Source organism: Eptatretus burgeri, chromosome 12 (assembly GCF_056783735.1).
Source record: "Eptatretus burgeri isolate ZD-2024b chromosome 12, Ebu_testis_v1, whole genome shotgun sequence".
In the NCBI taxonomy this organism is placed as follows: Eukaryota; Metazoa; Chordata; class Myxini; order Myxiniformes; family Myxinidae; genus Eptatretus; species Eptatretus burgeri.
This window is the reverse complement of record NC_140972.1, coordinates 96796028-96819926: the sequence shown is the minus strand read 5'-3', so window position 1 is coordinate 96819926 and position 23899 is coordinate 96796028. Positions and strand designations below refer to the sequence as shown.

Here is a 23899-nt window from a genome sequence, read left to right as displayed (position 1 = left end):
TGAAGCAAAGCTTACAGACATACAGCAGGAAACACGAGATGTAAATAAACTATTAATAATTATATATAGGTGGTGTGATTTTCTTGTTAAAACATTGGATAATATATCTGAATAACTATCGTGCATAATGCTTAGAATAAGGAAATCAACACCGAAGTGGCTTGTGGAACTTTGTCCATTCCAACCCTACAGAAGGCCCATTAACATCCACCAGTGCAAGGAAAACGGATGGACGTTAACGGGCCTTCTGCGGGTTGGGGTCGAAATGGACAAACGGCATCATCAGTCAAAAGTATGGCATTGGGAATTACCTTAAACCTCCAGCGTGTTACGACGACGAATTTCAACGTGTGGTCCTTTCCCAGAATCTCCTCGTTACACAGGATGTCGAGCTGCGAGGCAAAAAGATGGCAGCGGTGAGTCACGCCCCACACAGGTGCGCGATACAATGTCCTACGAGGACAAACGAGCTGGTTCAGAATGTGACAAATGACTCTTCTGAGCACCGATGAAGAAGTCCACGTTTAACCTTTTGCACACTTCTTGAAAACAATTATTAAAAATATAAATTGCCATTGATAATTTAAGGTCACAAGCCTGCCCCAGTGTGGAGATGCTGTTGTTGTACCTCCCACTGGACTTTCAAGGCTTATGCCTCATCTTGTTTGCAGGTGATTTTCTTCAATCCCTTTTGAAGAACGTATTAGTGTATCTCTCCATTGTGAACATGACAGATATCGGGACAGAGACAGTCAATTAACCCTGATGCTCAAAGCTCCATTTTTGCAGCTTTCTCACTCGTTCCACGTTGTTTTGACATTTTTTGAACGTCCGCAAGTATTTTTTGACAACACTTGTGGACATTCCACAAACAAGGGATGCCTCAGGCCCTGTTAGCTATAAAGCTCACGTTGATCAATTCCCAATCAACATCTTTGTGAGACGTTCAATTTCCCATCAAATTGCCATTGCTCTCAATTGTGAGTGCTGAGGTTTCTGAGGGGCCCATCTTTCTGAGGCTTTGCACACATTCGTGGATGATGGAGGAAACACTGCCTTGTGAAATTCCAACTTCTGTGGATAAATCGGTGAGCTTACAACACGGTGATCCTCCATGATTAACACCTCGACCTGGGAGACGGTTTGTGGCTCGACCGCACCCGTCAGTCGTCGTGACCCGGGGTCATCTTCAAGGGACTTGGGTCCACGTTTCCAGTCACGCACCCCTTCGACTGCTCGAGAACACAAGAGGCTACTCACCGTACACGGTCACCTTGCATTCGTGGATGTATTTGAAGCTGCATGTATTCTTCAGAAAACTCCGATAACACCTCCGTGCTTAAATTTTAGTAATATGCGTAAATGTATGACAGCAAACTTCCGTATGATATATTGAAATAAGGATGTCAGCTTCCAAAAACGAATGGCATTTCGCAAGCACACGTGTACGTTTATAAGGAATATTGAATAAAAAATAATGCAGCTAAAGGGTGCCGCTGAATATACCATTCCTACATTCTTTGGAATGTCCCTTGTACTTCTGTACGAGAGTTCATTAATAAATTAAGATACAGGTGAGACTGTGTGCGGAACATAGACAGATACTACTGCCACCTCATCTCTCACACACACACACACACACACACACACACACACACACACACACACACACACACACACACACACACACACACACACACACACACACACACACACACACCTCTGATAAAGTTAAATCAACACTAAACAGTAGCAATGGAGACAAAAAGCGTTTGGTCCATTAACACATCATATGAGGAAAACATGGCGGCAATTTCGAACATCCTTCCCTCGCCTATACACGGGTATCGTGCTCCCCAGGCTCCACCATGCACGTATTGGCATATTGGCAGTGTATAAACAAAGCTGCTTCAACATGAGGTCAGGTGGTTATATATCCAATGCAGCACAACATACTTTGCGTCGAAGGAACATTGAGTGAAACACATGAACATGTGATTAAAGACGAATCGGTGGATGTGCTGTGTCCACCCTGACAAAACAAAAGGAAGACAAAGGCTTTGTGGGCACCTCATTGAAGGAAGGGAGGTTGAGTTTTTTGGCGAGAAACTTTTTGAGGTGCAACACTGTGGCTTGAGATGAACAGCGAATCCATTTTCGCTTGAGGTTCCTGAGTTTCCCTCCATGGCACTCCAAGCAGACACTGACCTGGAAGAGAATACAAATGGTCCACAAAAGGGAGTCCTCTACATACGTCCTACATGTGTTCCTGGGATATGCTATATTTGTATTGAAACATATTTTCCCAAGAGAATACATGCTATAAGTAGGGGGAGGCAGGTTGCGTTCCTGGGAAATTTTGGTCTCCTCTTAAGCAGTTTACTACGCCACTGAAACCGTTCAAACCAGCCTCTGCTCGTGTTAAAGGTTTCACCTTGACTTGACTTACCTTGTTCACCCTTCAGGTCGTCAAATAAACTGAACGTTTTTGTCCGGATCACAAACAAACTCATTTGCACATGACATTGGTTTTGGTGCTCGAACCAGACTGATAACTAGAGAGTTCATAGAACAATGGAGTGTGTGATAACTAGAGTGTGTGTGTGTGTGTGTCTGTCTGTCTGTCTGTCTGTCGCCTACAGGTCGCAATTTTAAATCGATCTTCACGAAATTTCACCACATGGTGGAGTTTGTCATAATCAAGAAGCCTATTGTTTTTGAAGTCGAAAGGTCAAAAGGTCTACATAGGCCAAAGGTCAACAACTTTGGCGAGATTTCTAAAATCCTCAATTTTAATCCAATGAACTAGAAATTTGAAGAGCATTTGCATAGCAGCTCACTGAATTCAACCACCTATTAATTTTGAGGTAAATATAGGCCAAAAGGCTAATTTGGGCCAAATTTTCTAAATCCTCAATTTTCATCCGATTGACTTGAAATTTGAAGAGCGTTTTCATGTCAGGTTGCTGAATTCAACTACCATTTAATTTTTTAAGGTCAAATGGTCAACACAGACCGAATTTCTAAAATTGATAGATGCGGCCAAAAACTAAATATAACACAATCTGAAAAAGTTAGGGACGAGTTTTGACAAAACAAAGTGGACGAGTTGAATAAATGACAAGAACAAGCGGATTGGATTTTGGTTCGGATCCAGCCCATCAGTGGGATACAAAAAGTAAACTGTTCCACCTGGCAGAGGTATGCGCTCTACCGAGTGCCATTCTACTTTGTGCTGTTTTTCCAAGTTGTCGCTCTACGAGTGATTTTTAATTTGTGTGTTTGTCTGTCCGCTTGTCTCCAGCCCAAACCGCTCAACCGACGGTTCTGAAATTTTTAGAGATTAATGTCACCGACACTGCGACCGTCCCACATTGAAGTTTCGTAAAATTCGGTCGACCAAAAAGGTCTACACAGGCCAAATGGCCAACTTGAGCCAGATTTTCTAAAATCCTCAAATTTCAACCGATTGACTTGAAATTTGAACAGGATTTGCATGTCACGTTTGCATTTTTGCATTTGCACTTAATTCAACCAACTATTACTTTTGAGGTTAGCTCAGGTTAAAAAGTCAACATTGGCCATAAGGTCAACCCAACATAGGCCAAATTATTAAATTGTTTCTAAAATTGTTAATTTTCATCCGATTGAATTGAAATTTGAAGACCATTTGCACATCAGGTCGTTAAATTCAACCACCTATTCATATTGAGATCAACATAGGCCAAAAGGCCGATTTGTGCCGAGTTTTCTAAAATCCTCAATGTTCATCCGATTGACTTGAAATTTGAAGACCATTTGCACATCAGGTCTCTGAATTCATGCACCAATTAATTTTGAGATCAACATTGGCTAAAGAGCCAATTTGGGCCAAATTTGCTAAAATCCTCAATTTTAATCCGATTGACTTGAAATTTCAAGAGCATTTGCATATCAGATCGCTGAATTCAACCACCTATTAATTTTGAGGTAAATACAGGTCAAAATAGGCCAAATGGCCAAATTTTCTAAAATCCTCAATTTTCATCTGATTGACTTGAAATTTGAAAAGGATTTACATGTCAGGTCACTGAATTGAACCACCTATTATTTTTGAGGTCAAAATAGACCAAAAGGTCAACATGGGCCAAATGCCTAAAATCCTCAATATTAATCCAATTAACTTGACATTTGAATAGCATTTGCATATCAGGTCACTGAATTCAACTACCTATTAATTTTGAAGTGAACATAGGCCAAAATGTCAAAATATGCCAAAAGGCCAATTTGGGCCAAATTTTCTAAAATCCTCAATTTTCATCCGATTAAGGTGAAACTTGAAAATGATTTACTTGTCAGGTCAATGCAATCAACCACCCCTTAATTTTGAGGTGAACATAGGCCAAAAGGTCAAAATAGGCCAAAATATTTTGTTTCGGATCCAGCCCGTCAGTGGGATACAAAACATGAGCTGTCCCACCTGGTAGAGGTATGCGCTCTACCGAGTGACGTTCTCCTTTGCGCTGTTTTTTCCACGTGTCACTCTTTGAGTGATTTTTCATTTGCTTGTTTGTGTGTTTGTCTGTCTGTTTGTCCACACAGAACTTTTGTGTTTTTCTCCGCAACAACTTGTCGGATTGAGACAAAATTTTCATTATTGGTGCGACTACTCATGTATAATGTTTTAATGTCAATTCTGACATCATATGTCATGTGGTGTGGCAGCCATATTGGAAAAACGGAAAAACTTTGGACCTCTATCTCTGAAACTGGACCAAGGAAAAATTGAAACTTGGCACATAGCAAGTACTCATGGGGAATGAGGGTGATTTTTTAATGATGTCAAAGGTGCCCTAGTTTTGATGTCATAATTAAATTTGTAGAACGCTACATCCGATTAGTATGAAAATTGAGGGTCATCTCAGGATAAAATGGTTCACTGAAAAAAAAATTCATGACATCAGTCACGTGATTCGGCAGCCATATTGTTTAAAAAAAAATAATTTTTAAACTTCAAAAACCTTCTCTCTGAAGTGGCTGAACAAATTGAGGCTAAACTTAACACGTATGACCGCCTGGCCAAGAGGAACAAAACATTCACACATATGATGTCATTGGTGACATGGTTTGGCAGCCATATTGGATTTACCCTAAAACCTATAAAAAAATCTTCTCCAGAATGGCTGGCAAAATCGAGGGGAAACTTACACAAGTGTTTCCCAAGCCATGGGTGTACAAGTGGCACATACAAGTATTCCTCATGGGGAATGAGTGTGGTATTTTTTATGACATCGGTGCCTTCATTATGATGACATAATTGCAGATATAGAACACTACATCCGATCAGTATAAACATTTTTGAGGGTCATCTAGGGATAAATTGTTCCACAAAATTTTTTTTGATTACATCATCGGTCACATGATTTGGCAGCCATATATATATATTTGAAACCTTCAAAAATCTTCTTCTCTGAAATGGCTGAAAAGATCAAAGCGAAACTTTACACATATGACCGCCTATCCATGAGGAACAAAGGAGTCACACATATGACTACATAGGTCACATGGTTTAGCAGCCATATTGGATTTACCCTCAAACCGATAAAAATACACCATGTAAAAGAAGTCCTGGTGAGGGTTTGCAATCTCAGATTGCTCTTTTTCTTGTTTAACATGTTACATCAGTTCTTCATGCCTGTCATTACCTCTGCCATCAAAGGGAGATAAAGGTTATATTTTCACCCCTGTTTGCTCGTTTGTCTGTGTTTGTGAGCACGACATTTAATTTGGGTGGGGACAAGGACGAATCGATGAGATTTTGGAGAAGATCCGTATCTGGATACGAGAACTTTTAAAGAGATTTTTCACCATTGAGAGATTGGACCAAAAATCTATATCACACGACATCTCAAGTAGTTAACGATGGATTTTGTCAAAACTTGGAGGAAAAAGTGGGTGACAAGAACAAGCTGATTCGATTTTGGTTAAGGTTGGGATGCAGATCTGGCCTATCAGTGGGATACAAAATGCAAACTGTTTAGTCTGGGAGAGGTCCGTGCTCTGCCAAGTGTCATTCTAGTTTTTGTCCTTTATGACATCCTTAAAAACAGTAAGTTTCCTGTTTGGAATGATTTTCAAATCAGGAGTTGGACAGGCAGACAGACTAAAAAGGTTATCTTACTCCTCACTGCGTATGCACGATCGGAATGAGATTCCGTACATTTTGACTATACCAATGACTAGTTTTCATTTTTGGATGGATGACTGACATAGTTCCAGAATAGGCACATTACAAGTTTAGGGATAAGACTGATCGGCATTATTAAATGAATAGGATAAGCATTGAGATGTAAAGTGTCGATCTGATTTGGACTTGTTAGTTGAGAGCACTTCAAATCAGATTTCATTACTGGGACGAAACATGATAAAATCTCTGAATCGGGTTTAGCAATATTCTGGGTCACAGATGGTGCCAGTGTTCCCTAAGTAACGAAGAGCCATTCTTGAAACAGTGTGAAGCACACAAAAACATCCATGACCAAACTCCAACCCTGGTAACATTTGCTGATTTAAACTCCCAGATAGTTCAGGTTTAGTGGTTTAAACTGCCTGGTAATTCAGGTTTGGTGGTTTAAACTCTCTGGTAATTCAGGTTTGGTGGTTTAAACTCTCTGGTAGTTAAGGATTGGTGATATAAACTCTCTGATAATTCAGGTTTGGTGATTTAAGCTCTCTGGTAGTTAAGGTTTGGTGATTTAAACACTCTGGTAGTTAAGGTTTGGCGAATTAAACTATTTGGTAGATGGCTCGCTTGCTATCATGTGCAGGCTGTGGATACTGGTTGCATAATTTTCTGGGGGCGCAGCTGTGCCGCTGATGCAGTGCCCTATATTACCAAGACACTGGTGCTCATTTTGTCGATCTTGGAAGGATGAGAGGCTGAGTCAACCCCACCTAGTGTTAATTCAACAGAAAAAAGGGGCTCAAAAACTCAAGACCCTAAGATCTTAAGCGAGCCACCTTAACCGTTAAGCCAACACCAGGCTTTCTGTGGTAGATAAGGGTCTGGTGATGTAAACTCCCAAATAGTTAAGATTTGGTGATTTAACCTTTCAGGATGTTAAGGTTTTGTGATTTAAACTCTCTTGGAGCTAAAGTTTGGCTATTTACTCTCAGGTAAGTAAGATAACTGTGGCTTAAACCCAGGATATTTTCTCTTTCCGTTGGTGGAAAATCTCTTATACACTCCACAGATGTAGTTATTGCATTGGTTAAGCAAACTCAATTGTGAAACCAAAAGTAAAACTATCAGCAAAAGCTGACAGGAAAGTCACATAAAATAGGAAAACAAAGCAGGTTGATGCCCAGCAGAGGTTGTGTTCACTTTCTTATTGTTTGGATTCCTTTTTTACTCCTCACACAAACAAATCAAACAAGAATAAGAGCAATCAGAGATTGCAGACCCTCGCCAGGACTTGTTTTGTGTGGTGCATTGTGTGTGGTGTTTGTGTACTGGTGTGTTACGTAATTAATAAGAGACATAATTAGAACTTCCACTTTATAACTGCTGGCAGTGATAAAATCCGGGTACCAAGACGTCCCACTTTGACGCAACCCTGCTTTGATCGGATACCTACCCTGGCCCATGACGTTTATTATTATTCAATTGAATTTAGAATGGAATTAAAATTAATTCAATTCAAATCAAATGGAAGACCAACGAGGTTGTACAGTCCTGCATTGGAGTAATCATAAGGAACCTGAACAGGCAAAAAGCAAAGATGAAGTCATCAGGAGGAACCTGGATAGGATTCACATTTCAGCTGCTACTCCTCTACCGTCAAAAACCCATCCAGGCACAGCCAATTGAGCCTTCTTCAACAAAAAATAAATAAATAAAAGAACCCGTATCAAATAATTAAATAATTATGGCTGCCAGTCCATGCATCCAATCAAGTTTAAATTTAAAACACATGTACCCCATCACTTCTCGATCATAAATGTGAAGTTTAACATTGATCGATTAAGCGGTTCTAGAGAAAACATTACTTAATATTTTCTTCAGTCCAATATGTCTGCAAACCATGTGACCCATCAACTATTCCTTAACGAACTTGTACGCCCAAGGCTTGGGGAACATTTCCATGAAGATTCCCCTCGATTTGTTCAGCTGTTCTGGAGAAGAATTTTAATAGGTTTTTGGGTAAATCCAATATGGTTGCCAAACCATGTGACCTATGACATCATGTGTGTGAACCTTTTGTTCCTCATGCAGAGGTGGTCAGACGTGTAAAGTTTTGCCTTGATATGTTGAGCTATCTCAGAGAGGATTTTTGAAGGTCTTTTAAAACAAGCTCGAATGAGCTAAGATCCTCGTCCTCTTAATGATGACGTCATAAAAAACGAATATGACGTCATTGTGATGTGTCATGTTTGCGATAAATTATCTGTGCTAATGCCCGGCTTGATTCCCGCAAACAAAATTCAAACAGCTTGCCTAGTTTCGGAGATAATGGAATATGCGATTTCCATTAGCGGCGATATTATGATGTCAACTTTTTTTCTCGGAAGAATTTCCAAAATCGGAGATGGTTACTGCCTGCGCGTGGGCTTTCTGCATATACATGGCAAGTTTCACGAAGATCCGATGAAAACTCTGGGTTGTGAAACAAAAAAAATGTCAAAAAATAGGAATGACGTCATAAAAATTGATATGACGCCATAGTGATGGATCATATGTGCGGTAATTCATCTCTGCTAATGCCCTGTTCGATTCCCACAAACAGAATTCAAAAAGCTTGCCTAGTTTCAGAGATAATTTTTTAGGCGATTTCCATTAGAGGAGATATTTTGACGTCATTACTATTTTCCTCGGAGGAATTTTCAAAATCGGAGATGGTTACTGTCTGTGCAGGGTATTTCTACATATTGTTGTGGTTACCAGATTCGCAAACCACCATTCAGGTCCCTTAGGTGAGGTATCTCGGTAAGTGCATGTGTAGTTAGGCCCAAACCCGTTGTCTAGTGGGAATACATGTCATTTATACGTGCTGCGACTCTTCAGGATAGCCGTTTTTCTTTTACTATCTTTATTTTGGACCAATCGCCACCATCACAACCACAACAACAACCACCAACCACAACGCCGCTTCACCACAACCGCCATGACCTTTACCGTCACAACTCGCCACCATCGCATCACCGTCATCTCGCGCCACTCATGGGCACCGATGCTGGACTCGTGTAGGGCGCACGTTGAACAGCGTGTACAAAATCACGGATTTTCTGCTTCAAAAACGGATCAAAAACGACACACGCCCACTTTTTGCCGTCCAATCGGTGAGCGAGGGGCGATTTGGCCCCGCCTCCAGAACGATCGATATATGCAAATTTGTGGATCAAAAAGCCTTCACGCCCACTTTTTCTCGGGCCAATGGGGAGCGAGGTGAAAGGTCAAAGGGAGGGGGTCAAAGGCGAAGTTACGGGGGGATAAAAGGACGGTGTTCGTCAGTCAGTCGGGGGAGTCCAAAGAAGAGTTCAGAGAGGTCGGTCGGAGAGTCAAGAAGAGGAGAGTCGGAACGAGAGTAGAGTCAGCAGAACGGGGTCGGAGAGTCAAGAAGAGGAGAGTCGGAAGCAGAGGGTCAAGACTTCGCGGGCGGTGGAGCTGCTCGTCGTGTGCGTTGGAGTCGGAACGGAGGGGACGGAGCTGTGGAAAGGCGGCGACACCAGACGAGGGGGTGCTCGCGTCGTGCAGGAAGCTGCACCCGAGGGAGGCCGACAGCGCGACCTGGCCGAGGTGGAGACGCTCGTCGCACATAATAAAGATCCTCTATACCCCGAGCATCAGCAACCCCCTCCTGTTTCCCCCCGCGCTGAGATAGTGCGACCAAGGGGGCCCCGTTCCCACCCCCAGCCAGGCACTGTCCACGAGGCCCGCGGGTTGCGGGGCCATCGCCGCTCCGCGTCTCATCACCAGACGGGTAGGCCCGACCCGGTCTCGGCCTCAGGCCTACCTCATTCTTGGGGGATGTTCTTTTCCTTGGTTTTGGGTATGTGTTGTCGGCGCCGTCTGTGAAGTAGAATTGTATAAGTGTTGCCGTGTGCTCGGTAGTCGGTATTAGCTCTGCACTGTGTTTTCACTTTTATGTTTGCTTTTTGTGTAAATGGAATTGTGTTTTCTTTTTTTTTGTGTGCATTTGGTGGAATTGTATTTGTGTGCTTTCCGTTCGTCGCGAATAAATGTGCTTTATTGTTGAACTGTTCTCCCGCTTCGCTTCGTCTTTTCCCCCATTGAACCCTCATCTTGCTTCACGTAAAGGGTTGGTAGTTGGCTGAACACGCCCGATAATTAATCGAACCGTCGAGGTCGACGATAACACCGCTCGGTTATTCTGATAGTACGGAACGGGTCGCTTAAGTGGCCCGTGTCCGAAGTCGACCTGCGGCGAGGTGCGATCGCCCGGTCTACCCTCCGTGTGGGTACTTAGGTAGTTCGAATTTGGCGAGCAACCCTATCCCACGCGGGGGCTGATTGGCTCGATCGCGGTGAGACCGAAAGGTCCACCCGTGACTGGTTCCCGGCGTTAGTCCGAGAGGGTCACGACTGGATTGTCCGTCCGGTGGGCGACGTGCCGCGATTCGAGTTACGTGGCCGTCAGCACGCCGGCGGGCGCGAAAACCGCAACAATATATATGCCAAGTTTCAGGAAGTTTCGATGAAAACTGTAGGCTGTGAAACAAACTAGTTTCGGAGATAATGGTAAAGGCGATATCCATTAGTGGTGATATTATGACGTCAACTTTTTTTCTAGAAAGAATTTCCAAAATCGGAGATGGTTACTGCCTGCGCGTGGGCTTTCTGCATATACATGGCAAGTTTCACGAAGATCCGATGAAAACTCTGGGTTGTGAAACAAAAAAATGTCAAAAAATAGGAATGATGTCATAAAAATTGATATGACGCCATAGTGATGGATCATATGTGCGGTAATTCATCTCTGCTAATGCTCTGTTCAATTCCCGCAAACAGAATTCAAAAAGCTTGCCTAGTTTGAGATAATTTTTTAAGCGATTTCCATTAGCGGAGATATTTTGACGTCATAACTTTTTTTCTAGGAGGAATTTTCAAAATCGGAGATGGTTACTGTTCTGCGCAGGGTATTTTTACATATATATGCCAAGTTTCAGGAAGTTTCGATGAAAACTGTGGGTTGTGAAACAAATTAAACAAAAAACAAATAAATAAACCAATGTCACCCCCAGGGTGACCAGTATCTTGCCAAAATGTGAACATTAGTGACTTATTTATTCGATTAAAGTTACTCAAAAAATAAGGGTTTCGTCGACCTTGATGCTTGACCTTTTTGTGACCTTGACCTTTGACCTTGACCTTTATATTTTCGTACGGTTAATGGTATCTCTCCAGGACCGTTGTACATGAAATATCAAGAGATTTTAATGAGAACTGAGGAAATAAAATTTTCATGAAAAATCCGTTTTTTCATCATGACGTCATTAAATGACGTCATAGCGTCAAACTTTTGACAGATTTGGAAAGCACTTATCAAGCGCTTTCATATGAGGTATTACTCAATATGGTATCTAAGATTTAAAAATTTGACCTTGGGGTCAAAAACTTTCGACCTCCAGTGCTAACCATGAAGGTCAAGGCAGATCACCACCAAAAATTAATCAGCTGAGCGCCAGACCATGAACTATATTCCCATGAAGTTTGAAGACGATCCGATCAAAATTACTCAATAAATAAGGGTTTCGATGACTCCCCTGATTTGCGACAGTGACCTTGACCTTTGACCTTGACCTTGAAAATTTTTTGTGCTGAAAGGGACCTCTTTAGGCCTCTGATATGCGAAGTGACAAAAATTTCCAATGATAACTGTGCTCTGCAGAGTGATCGATACGTGATTACAGACAAACAAAAAAAACAAAAAAAAAAACCACAAGCTGACGAACATATCTTGCAAAAACTTCGTTTTGGCAAGATAAAAATGTCGAAAAATAGGAATGACGTCATAAAAACTGATATGACGTCATAGTGATGTATCCCATGTGCGGTAATTCATCTCTGCTAATGCCCTGTTCGATTCCCGCAAATAGAACTCAAAAAGCTTGCCTAGTTTCAGAGATAATTTTTTAGGCGATTTCCATTAGCGGAGATATTTTGACATCATAACTTTTTTTATAGGAGGAATTTTCAAAATCGGAGATGGTTACTGTCTGCGCGGGATATTTTTACATATATACGCCAAGTTTCAGGAAGTTTCGATGAAAACTGTCGGCTGTGAAACAAAAAAGTCCACAAGAACAACAACGTGAGTAAGACTTAGAGATCCTCCACAAAGATATAAAAAACAATATGGCTACCGAATCACATGACCAATGACATCATCAAAAAAATTTCTGTGGACCATTTTATCCTGAGAAGACCCTCCAAAATTTTCATACTGACCAGATGTAGCATTCTACATATCTAATTATGATGTCATAACGAAGGCACCTGTGACGTCATAAAAAAAAATCACTCATTCCCCATGAGGAGTACTTGCCGTGTGCCAAGCTCCAATTTTTTCCTTGGTGCGGTTTCAGAGATACAGAGGTCCAAAGTCTTTCATTTTTCCAACATGACTGCCACATCACGTGACCTATGATGTCATATTTATCATTAAAACATTGACGTGACCAGAAGTAGTCGCACCTATGGTGAAAAATTTGTCTCAATCGGCCAATCGGTGGCGGAGAAAAACACAAAAGTTCTGTGCGGACAAACAAACAGACAAACAAACGGACCTAAATGCAATACCCTCTCCTTCGGCGATGGGTAACAATAACTAACCTGTCTGTCTGATTGGGTGCCAACAGGAGGGCGAGACGTTTTTTGAAACGTGTGTTACTCATTGTGCTTTCAACTCGAAAGTAAAATCTCCCTGGTATCATTTACAGGATTATACCCTTTTGGTTTTGCACCAAGGCAAGATCAAGTAAATGCGATGAAGATGGTAAAATGAAAATAGGTGAACTCAACCGGCAATGTGAATGTGATGAGGTAAAATGATGTTCCTGTCTATTTTCTTTACAATTGTGTAGAGGACGAGTGATGATGGAATGAAGGCAAACAATTATGCTGGCACAAAGAGAGGGATTGAGGGAATGTGCACGATGATTACCTGTTCATCATTTCTGTGATAGTCACAATCCTCTTCTTCCGCACTCTCCTCTCTTCTGGGCTTCTTGCACAGAAACTCGTCTCCATTTGCTTCGCCTTTGCACACACAACATCAAACATTAAATAAATATTCAAGTGAAATTAACAAACTATGCAGCAGCAAAGGGGAACACAAGGTATAAGGGTAACCACACAGGGTGGTGCAAGTACTGTGTTATCTTCGGAGTACATGTCTCACGATATGATGCGATTCCACATTCAGGTGCTAAACAATGTGTTGATTTGTCCATTATATCTTTCTGTCCTTTTAATTTGTCTAAAAGTGCAATCATATCAACCAATATCCTTGTCAAACATGTAATATATGTCCAAGGTATAAGATATATATATATATATATATATATATATATATATATATATATATATATATATATATATATATATATATATATATATATATATATATATATATATATATATATTGTTGTAGACTTCCCACCCGCCGGCGTGCGAACGACCGCGTCTAACCAATAGCTGTCGCTTCGCCCACCGAACGGACAATCCAGTCGTGACTTTCTGGAACAACGCCAAAAACCAGTCACGGGTGGGTTTTTAATCCCACCACAACCTTGTCCGCACTCTACGCGCTACAGGGTCCGATCGCCAAATCTTAGATTTTCCTAATTATTCGCGCAGGTAGGTTACCGAGAGATTGTACCTCAACGGGACCGCTTGGAAACGAGCCACTTAAGCAGCTCGCTTCCTTTTGGGATAACCAAGCAGGGTATTATCGCGCAGTCCCGTTGGACCCGATCACTTTACCAGCTATTTAAAAACCAACTATATTCCGAGTGCAAGATGGGGCAGTTCAATGAGGGAATGGACGCAACGAACAGGTTTACATTCACACAAGGACATCTATTATAATAAAGCACGTATGCAATAAAACAAGGCAAAACACGTATGCAATTATACAAGCAATAAAAGCATGACAAAAGAACTACAACCGTCTACTTATTATGTACAGTCACTTGCACGTAACAGCAGTTCCTACTTATTAGACGGGCCCACGGACACACGTACGCACACACACACCCAAGAAATGGTGGCAGAGGCCTTTAATAACGGGCTCCAGCTCAGAGGACAGGTGAGCTGAAACTCAGAACCTATCTCGAACCTCTCCACCTCGTGTGGTCTTCAAGTTGTTCGGACCCGGGCTCCAGCGAGAGCGAGCTGGATCCAATCGCCGAGCTGAGATCCTTCCCAAGCTCCCACGAATCCTCCCACGCTTCTCAACACGTGCTGGTGAGACGAGGCGCCGATCCTTCCTGTCGATGCGTCGCTTCCCCGAGGAACCACCTCCAAGAAGAGGTCGATGAGTCGCACCAAGCCGGGAACCAAAATGGAGAACAAAGAGCTCCACGAACCAAGAAGAAGAAGAAGCCACCACTCGCAGCTCGAGCCGAGCGACCGGCTCAACTTCCTTCCAAGCAAAGCAGCTCGAAGCAAAAAGCTCTCCCGAGCCAAGCAGAAGCCGAAGCTCACGGAACCGTCAAAGCAAAAAGCCTCCAAAAAGCCTCCTCCGGAGCCAGCCCTCAGCCGAAGCCCTCAGCCGAAGTTTGTTTGTGTGTACGTCTCACTCTACAGGTCTCACGTCTCACTGTCTACGTCTCACTCTCACTCTCAAAAAAATACCAATATTGGCCACAGGAAAAATTCCTGAAAATCGCGAAAATCCGTATCTTTTAGCATGGGCCGATTTTCAAAAATTAATGTCTCCGCCAAATCTTAACGGATTCCTTTCAAATTTGAAACACGGACGTAGGAGGGGAGTATCTTTGACTGGATTAAAAATTGGTCACATCCGTTACGGATTACGGAGGTGACATGTATTTTAATTTAAATTTTCTGTTTTTTTGTTTGTTTACCCTAAAAACTATGTTCAACCCCAAAAATACCTATTATCGCTCAATATTCTCGATGGTACGCGATCTTGTTGAATTTCGTCAAGTCCTGGCCCTATGGGCCATTTTTATTTGTGTGTTTGTTTGTTTGTCTGTCTGTCTGTCTGTCTGTCTGTCTGTTAGCAACTTTACGGCAAAACGGCTTTAGCAAACACTATCAAATTTAATCCACAGGTGGGCAATGAACCTTGGACGACCCCATTAACTTTTGGGTCCAATTGGATCAAATGTCAAGGTCAAGGTCACGAAAAGATCAAAATCGTTTTTCGCTCTTAACTTCGTCAAAAATGATCTGATTTACTTCAAACTAAGCTTATAGTGAACCTTATTCTATTTGTCACTTATAATCCTACCCATTCCTATTGTGAAAAATGCATATTTGTGAAGATCGGTGGGGTCCGAAGTTTTGGGGTCATGGTCATCGGTCAAAATTACAAATTTTCCATTATAAATCAAAACAGGTTAGGAATATGCGTGTTTACTATGGAAGACATATATCAAGTCCTTCATTGGCTTTCATTTGACACCATGACCTTACGTGGCCTTGAAAGGTCAAAATCATTTTACGGTCATAACTTCGTCAAAAATGGTTTAATTGACTTCAAACTAAGACTAAAATATTCCTTATAATCAACATTCAAGTTAAGGATGTATCAAATTTAAATTTGATCCCCAAAATAACTTTATGCCTTAAATGGGCAGGATTTGTTGTGCCTGGCACCACTTGTTTAATTATATTTTCATTTACGGATGCTTTCCGACAGTTCTGTGATTTTCCCCGGTGTTAGCTTCGGCTTCGATTTCATCGGCTTCGATGTCCATCGGCATGCAACATTTCAGCTTTCAGCATTTCACCCGGAAGACACCGATTTCTAATATCAGTCAGTGAGTCAGTGAATCAGTGGTTAAGGCCCAGTCACACCTTGACGTTTTAGCCAGCTTATGCCGATTTTTGGAAAATTTGTCAAAAACGCTGGTACACGTCGAATACGTTATGGGTAAGTTTTGATAACATTGAGAGCATGCTGAAAAACACTGCCATACGTCGTTGTACCATGGCTTTAAACGTTGTACTTTTCGGTTGTCCTCAAATTTTCCATGCTTGAAATTTTAAGACTTATGCCAGCGTATGACTCACACGTTCCGCATAACGCTGGCCATAAGTTGTAGGCACGTCATGCGATCGTTGACACACGTCGACAGACGTTACTTGTGAGTTACTCATAAGTCGAAACATGTCGAGGTAATGTTTAGCGTACCCGAAACTTATTTCTAACCTATGAGTTACGTGTTGTACTCACGTTACGCGATCGGTGACACACATCGACACACGTTACTTGTAAGGTGCTCATAAGTTGAAACACATCAAGGTAATGGTTAGCGTCAGTGTTCCAGACTCCTTCGTTTTTTGTTTTTTTTAGTTTTTTTTTCTTCCTTCCTTCGGTATGATTGTGATTTTGATACTTCTATTTCTAGTGCGGTTATAATATAATTAATAGGCTGCCGCTCAACGATTTAAATCATAACCGCACTGCACACTGAACACCGTCATACCGAAGAAGAAAAAACCGGGAGTCTGGAACACTGATGCTAACCATTACCTTGACGTGTTTCGACTTATGAGCACCTTACAAGTAACGTGTGTCGATGTGTGTCAACGATCGCATATTGTGTGTACAACTTATTCCCATCGCATGCGGAGCGTGTGTCGTACAGCAAGTACGTCGTAAAATTTTCAACATGTTTAAAATTACAAGACGTTTCCCATTTAATACAACGTATGATAGCGTACTTTAGCGTTCCATTCACGCATACCAAACTTACCCATACCGTATTCGACGTGCGCCAGCGTTTTAGATGCATTTTTCAGATGTCGGCATACGCTGGCAAGATCGCCAAGGTGTGACTGCGATGTTGACACTTCCATTTCTGCGGCGGTTATGATTTGAATCGTTGTGCGACAGCCTTTTCATAACCTACGCCACGTCATCGTCGGCGATGCGTGCAGCGCGTTATGCATAAGTTAAACTATCGTTGGGCATAGGTTGTGAAGGCCAACAACAGGTTCAGCATTCGTTGGTATAAGTTATCTTTAACACAACGAAACGTTCTGTGTCCATTACTAATACGTTATGCATAAGACCAAGTTGTTGTGAATACATCCGAATCTTTAAAAAAACATCAAAAGTTCAACGTAAGCCAGCGTTTTACATACATTTTAATACATTGCCATTGCTGGCTAAAACGTCAAGGTGTGACTGGGCCTTTAGAAAGAGCTTTATATATTAGATACCTAAGGTATGGTATCTGGATTGGTTTGAGGGTTCTGGAGTAACGGCTGAAACCCAAATCCTATCCAGGTTCCTCCTGATGACTCCATCTTTGCTCTTTACTTCTTCGGGTTCTTTCTTTGGTCTTCCATTTGAATGCATATATATATATATAATTATATAGATCTGCTGAAGCTGTCGAGATCTGGTGCACTGAAGGTACCGAAGGAAGAGTTCGAAGGTCAGCAATATAACTGATAATGGTCAGCAATGTTTGCATTCATGGCTGACCTGACAGTTGTCCAACAGTCAGTTGATGGAGCAGTGGAGGTGCTGGAGCGATTGGAAAGGTTGATGCGGTGAGCAAGGATGGGCTTTAAGGCAAGAAAGTCGAGGAGTGTTGTGCTGAGACGAGGGGAGGTGGATCACATTCACAAGTTTGAGCTTGGATGGGAAGTGGTTCCATCATTGGCGGAGGCCATGCACTTTTACCATGTGAGACATAATCTGCAGCTGATACTCACAATCACAGCTAGAGGGTGCTAATAGCATTTAAAGGACACGACTGAGGTCATCATTGATTGAAAGACACGGATAAATGATGTTGGCTCCATTTCATGGTTAACCAATGATGACCATAAATCTCAAGGCATGAGTGGCTGGGCTGAAGCCTCCATGTTGGAGATGATGCTCTGGTCTGCACATGCCTCCATTTGACACACACACACACACACACACACACACACACACACACACACACACACACACACACACACACACACACACACACACACACACACACACACACACACACACACACGGATCGGCTCGCTGCACTTGCCTCTCCACACGTCATTGCAGAAATTACGTTATAGATTTGCTGTGTTGTCATGACTTACACCAATCATAATACAAACATTTCTTCTCCACAAATTTATTTGCAATATTGGTGTTATTATATTTATTTTAAATTTGTGATAAAAGAAAGTCTAAGTGGTCTAAATGGTCAAAGCTCTAAGCTGTCTAATCTGTCTGAAGGGTGCAAGGGGTCAAAATGGTGTTAAGGTCAAAGGGGGTCTAGAGGGTATTTTTGGGTCTGCAGTGACTTTTGGGTCTTTTAGGGTATTTGGGGTCTTTTTGGGTGTTCAGGGTCTTTTGGGGTCTTAAGGGTCTTGGGGAATTAACATTCAAACAGGACGTGATTAATAGGCATATACTGTTGTGTTCACGGCTTCCCGGACTGACTCACGGCTCCACCTCCTCACTGCCTCACCATGCTTTTTGTTTTTATATTTTTAGATTATTGAAAACACACCACCATGTAACCTCCACGTTATTAAAAACACCTCACCACCACAGAATTCAAAACAACTGCCACTGTGCAATTCAAAGCACCTCACCACATGTCGCTCGAGTCCTGATGAGGGCTTGTTTTAACTTTTTAACTGATAAGTACATGAGTTGCCGTGTTGTCATGATTTACACCAAGCAGAATTGAAACATTTATTTTGCAAATTTATTTTGTAATATTCGTGACACAGGATAAACATTTTTATTAGCAATTTAAGTTGAAGATTTAAGTTAAAAACAACATTTTTCAAAAAGAGCGATGTGCAGCCTGGAAGTTTGGTACGATTTCACAAAAGTTTGAGGGAGTAGTTCAATTACAACACGTGACAGACACTGTACAGATATTGTGTGTGTGTGTGTGTGTATGTGTGTATATATATATATATATATATATATGCGCATGCGCACGCACACACACACACGAAAAGGCTGGACTCATGGAACAGCTCGGTGACAGAGGAGAGCAGGCAACGTACTGACAGGAGGGCAGTCCCATGGGACAACACGTGGATGGAACACCTTAAGAGATACAGTAGAAAACAGAGACCACCAACCCATGTATAACAATGGAGCAGGATTTCGTAACTTTTGCAGCAGGAGCACCAGCCCATCGGGAAGAGCAGCACTCCATTTAGCTACAGACAAAGGCGTTATAGACTGCGAGTAGTTATAATTTTTCAACGAAAAACATGGAACGACACAGGATGCCCAATCTGGGATTGGCTTTGGAGTCGAGCTCTGATATCACATCTGTCAAGGAGAGGTCGTAGCTGATGCTAATGGCCAGTAGTATTTTGAGACAACTGAATTTATTGTTCAATTGTGGAAACTGATAGGTGAGTTAGTTTGACATTTCTTCTGGAGAGACAGAGTGAGAATGCAAGATTTTATTGGATTAAACAAAATGTTCCAATTGTTAGAAAATTAACGGATGCTTTCAAAGTCAGCAGAAAGGGAAGCCATTGCCGCTGGCCTGTCGATGGTATGTCGAATCGTAAGGCATAAAATATGTTGTCATCTACAAGGAGGTAAAAGAGGGTTTTCAAAGCATCAGAGACGTCATTGATGTACAAGAGGAAAATGACTGAGCCAAGATGTTGCCTTTGGGGCACTCCAGTCCCACTGAGAAAGGATATGAACAGATTCTGTTGAGAGTTATCCTCTGACTACACGAGTGGAAGAAGTGAGCAATCCATGAAAGAAGGTGGCCTCGTTTCCAACAGGCATAAAGCTTGGCAAGCAGAGCAGGGTGTTCGATTCTAGTGAATGCACGGAATGTCCGAAGACAGCCCTGACCTCTTGCTGGAAAATCAGTCTGTCCATCGTGGAGAGAGAAGCAGCAGCATTTCCTATGTTGAGTAGTTTGGACAGAATCCAAACCGACGGCCCGAAAAGATGATGTTAGCTACGATAATGGGTTCTGTGAATTTGCTTACAAGTGGAAGAAAGCCAAGTGGTGTGTAGCTGAGTGGATCAGCCTTTGCTCCGTTATTGTGGACTGGAGTTGCGTCATCTGTCTTCCATGTAGATTGGTAGAGACCGAAAGTGAAGGACACATTAAAAAGAACAAACAGAAGGTCAGACAAAGTAGCAAAGCAGGATTTGAAACACAGACACATTGCCGAGACAGAGTCAAGGCTGGCCAGAACTTTTTCTACCTTCTTTAGTGAAAAAGTTGCGTCGTCCAGTAGGCCTAGGGTATGAGGGGATCAGGTGTGCACAGAAAGGGATCGGTTATTATGAGCTTCCAAGGCAAAGACATTCAACCCTGTCTCAAATGGAGTCAGCTGTTACCCCAAGATGAGTGTGTGGATGGAGGGGGGAGCACACATCAGAAACATTTAACAAGAGCTTTGAAGGAGGAGAGAGGATGGAGATTTTGGTCTTGAGGTTTGCCAGACTCAGAGCGACGCAAAAACCGTTGTGCCGCCGAGTCTAATTAAACCAGTATGACACCGACTGCAGTTGTTTGGGAACGCAAGTAGCTTTTATGTGCTCTGTGAACGAGTGTACTTCATATATTAGAAGACTGCTAGGAAAGGGTAATAAGTAGGTGAGGGAGTGAAGATCGTTGAGGGAGGTGCAACAGTGTAGAAAGGAGAGACTTATCTGTGCATAAAAAAGTGCAGTGGCTTTCTGTACACCTGCCATGTCTGATGTGCAGTCGCACGTGCTGTTATAGTAGATAGTGAGAGGATAAAAACGAGCATTATGATGACAATTAGACATGCTTATATGGGTAAGAAAATACATTAAAAGATAGCGCAGCAAGTTGTAAGGAGTTTGGGGGTTGGGTACAAGCATCAGAGGGATGAAAGGTTAAAGCTGGGATGGATTGTGTGGACAGTGGAGCAGTCGGGGGAGGGGATTGTTTTAGAAAGAACACATTGGCACCAAATGAGGGAGAGGTTGTCATCTGCCAGAGGGAAGGTTGTGGCGATGGAAGCTGTCAACACGGCGGAGGTCAAGCAGGAAAGATATTGCATATGGTGCCTGAGGGGGCAAGGACTCCTATAAACTGCTCCCAAATTTCCAGGTGGCCTAAAGGTGGTTTTGGATGGATTCAGTAGGCTGGATAGGAATTGCATGGCATGTGCACGGGCAGAGAGAAACGCCTTGGCAGCTTCTAAATGAATGTGGCCACACACAGATGAGAACAAGATGCCAGCCAGAGACAGCTGCATAAAGAGAATAGGCTGAGAAGGACCTGAAGAGAGCAATCAAATGAGGGACAACATAATGAGCACATAATCCTAATGGTGTCCAATAATATTAATTATCGGCATTGTGTAATTAGAATCATAGCAATTACAGCTCATCGTGTCTTGACTGTGACTCGTATGATGAAGCACGCACATTACATCCTGATGCAACTGCTGCAAGTCATAGACTGTATATCTCACACTGATCCAGGATATTGTTTTTGAGATAAATTCAAATGCAGAAACTGAAATTAATAAGGCAAGGCCTTTCCTTTGCCTCTGGCTACTTCAACATTCTGGCCAAATAGGACTTGCTCAAGCCCATGGGATGATTTGCGACTGAGCAAGAACTTAAAATGGTGGTGGGGGAGCAGGAGAACGTGTTGGGTGGGGGGCAGACAAATCAGGATATAATCAATGCAGTTTATATTTGATTCTGATAAATGATTCAAATGGTAGAATGAACCATTTATTGAAGAAATTATTTATTGTATCAATTTTTTACAGGATCTAAGGCTCGTAGTAAATGTGCCACGTACATCGCACATATTTGGACATACAGACGAACGACACAATGACACAGGATGTTAGATGAGACAAACACAGCCACTATGCTTGGAGGAAGTGCATCACTTCCTGGGGCACTCTGGGTACCAGCGACATAACCAGAGCCTCTGTTAGGTACATACATTTACGAAGATAATTTGTGTCACATCACCTTTGGAATTCCTGGTGAGGAGGGCAAATGAAGTTGCGTTATGACATGTAGTCCCATTGGCAAGTTTAGTTGGTTGAGATTGCAAAAGTAACGACCGAATACATCGACGTCAGACAGACGGACGTCAAAATGCAATTTGACGGGTTTACAGGGCCCCACAAGTCCATGATTGCATTTTGCATGAGACCCCCAAATGACTAAAGCCACCTCTGCTGGGGGGAACAGTGACTTGGGATGGTAAGTCTGAGGTAGAGGTGCAGAGGAGGATTCAGGTGGGTGTGAATGCATGGAGGAAGGTGGAGGGAGTAATGGCAGACAGAGATAGCAAGAATATTGAAAGGGCATGTTTTGATGTCATGTGTAATGGCAGCTTTTTTAAGGAGATAAGTTCTAATGTCGTTTTTAGGAGATTGCAGGTGAATACAAAGTTCCCAATTTGGTATTTATACAGAAAGACAATCAGACAGGTAGAGCTCTCCAAACGACCACCTAAAATATGTTCTGTGTTAATGTCACGTGGATTTTTACAAGTTAATACAAACAATCATCAGTCCAGGGAAGTACTGGTTTTGCTTGAATGTCTCCATCACAGCAGGCCAATCATGGAAAACATGAAACGAATGAAAGGGCCTTTTAAAAGCTAAAAGACAACAACTACAACCCAGCAGACACATCTGAGATTAAGGACAACATTAGATAGTTAAAGGTCCGAAACCACAAAAACTCTAAACGACAAGGAAAGAAAGGAACAAAGATAGAAATAATGAGAACGGCACTCAAAGAGCCTCGCAGCACACGTAGAGACTCACAAAGTCTCACCTCGCAAGTTCATTCTGAACGAAAATACCATCGTTAACTGAACACACTAATATTATGGCCCACTGGTATTATGGCCCATATACCTGTATCATCCATGAAATATATCAAGGAATTGAAGGGGAAGGTTCTAATGTTGTGTGCAACACCGGCCTACCTTTACGGTCTGGAGGAGGTGGCACTGACAGTGAGACAACAACAGAGGCTGCAGCTTTGTGAGAACAACTGGGTCAGGAGGATTGAGGGAGTGAAGGGGGTAGATAGGAGGTGGATGGATGAACTGAGGGAGAAGATTGGTGTGCAGATGAGCTAGATGGAGAGATTGGTGAAATGTCGGCTGAGATGGGCTGGACACTTGGCACAGATGGGGAAGAGAGAATGACAAAGAGAGCGGATATGTTGAGGGAGCAAGGTAGGGGGAAAAGAGATGGGAGGAATGTGTGAAGAGGGATATCCATGAGGTTGGGGTGGTTGGAGAGTGAAGATAGTTGGTTGAGGACAGAGGGAAGTGGAGGAGTATCGTTGTCAAAGCAGGGCAGAAGCTTGGTGCCATCGGATATCACCTCTTATAAAGGGAAGAGGAGGAGAAGATGATACAACCCTACCCCTAATGTCGCCGATTGCCAGATTTTTCACCTAAAATGTGTCGGGTCATTGTCAGTTTATGATGTATAAAGAATGTATTGAAGTATTTTCACCAAAGCTTTGTGTCTTGGTGGCAAGCATATTAAATTCCTCAGATAATGGTATAAATATGATGCACCAGTGATAAATATAATGGCCACAATAACCTTTCAAATGTGATGGAAATAAGCGCACAAAGCCGCTCAAAATGAAGTTTATTTTTCAACCATGTCGTTTTACATGAAATTATTTAAAGACACCATGGACCCAAATAGCATCCTTCTTCAACAAAT

General features: G+C 42.3%; 1 protein-coding gene across 1 annotated transcript in view; it reads right to left on the bottom strand.

The window, feature by feature from the left end:
• The window catches only part of PCGF3 (polycomb group ring finger 3), a 98502-nt gene that overhangs the window by 10754 nt on the left and 63849 nt on the right, over positions 1 to 23899 (bottom strand). Inside the window, exons 6-8 of the mRNA XM_085849023.1 lie at positions 13164 to 13258; positions 2071 to 2208; positions 312 to 392 (exon numbers count right to left, since the gene is read on the bottom strand). Of these exons, the coding sequence (XP_085705149.1) occupies positions 312 to 392; positions 2071 to 2208; positions 13164 to 13258 (314 nt within the window). The remainder of the gene's footprint in view (positions 1 to 311; positions 393 to 2070; positions 2209 to 13163; positions 13259 to 23899) is intronic.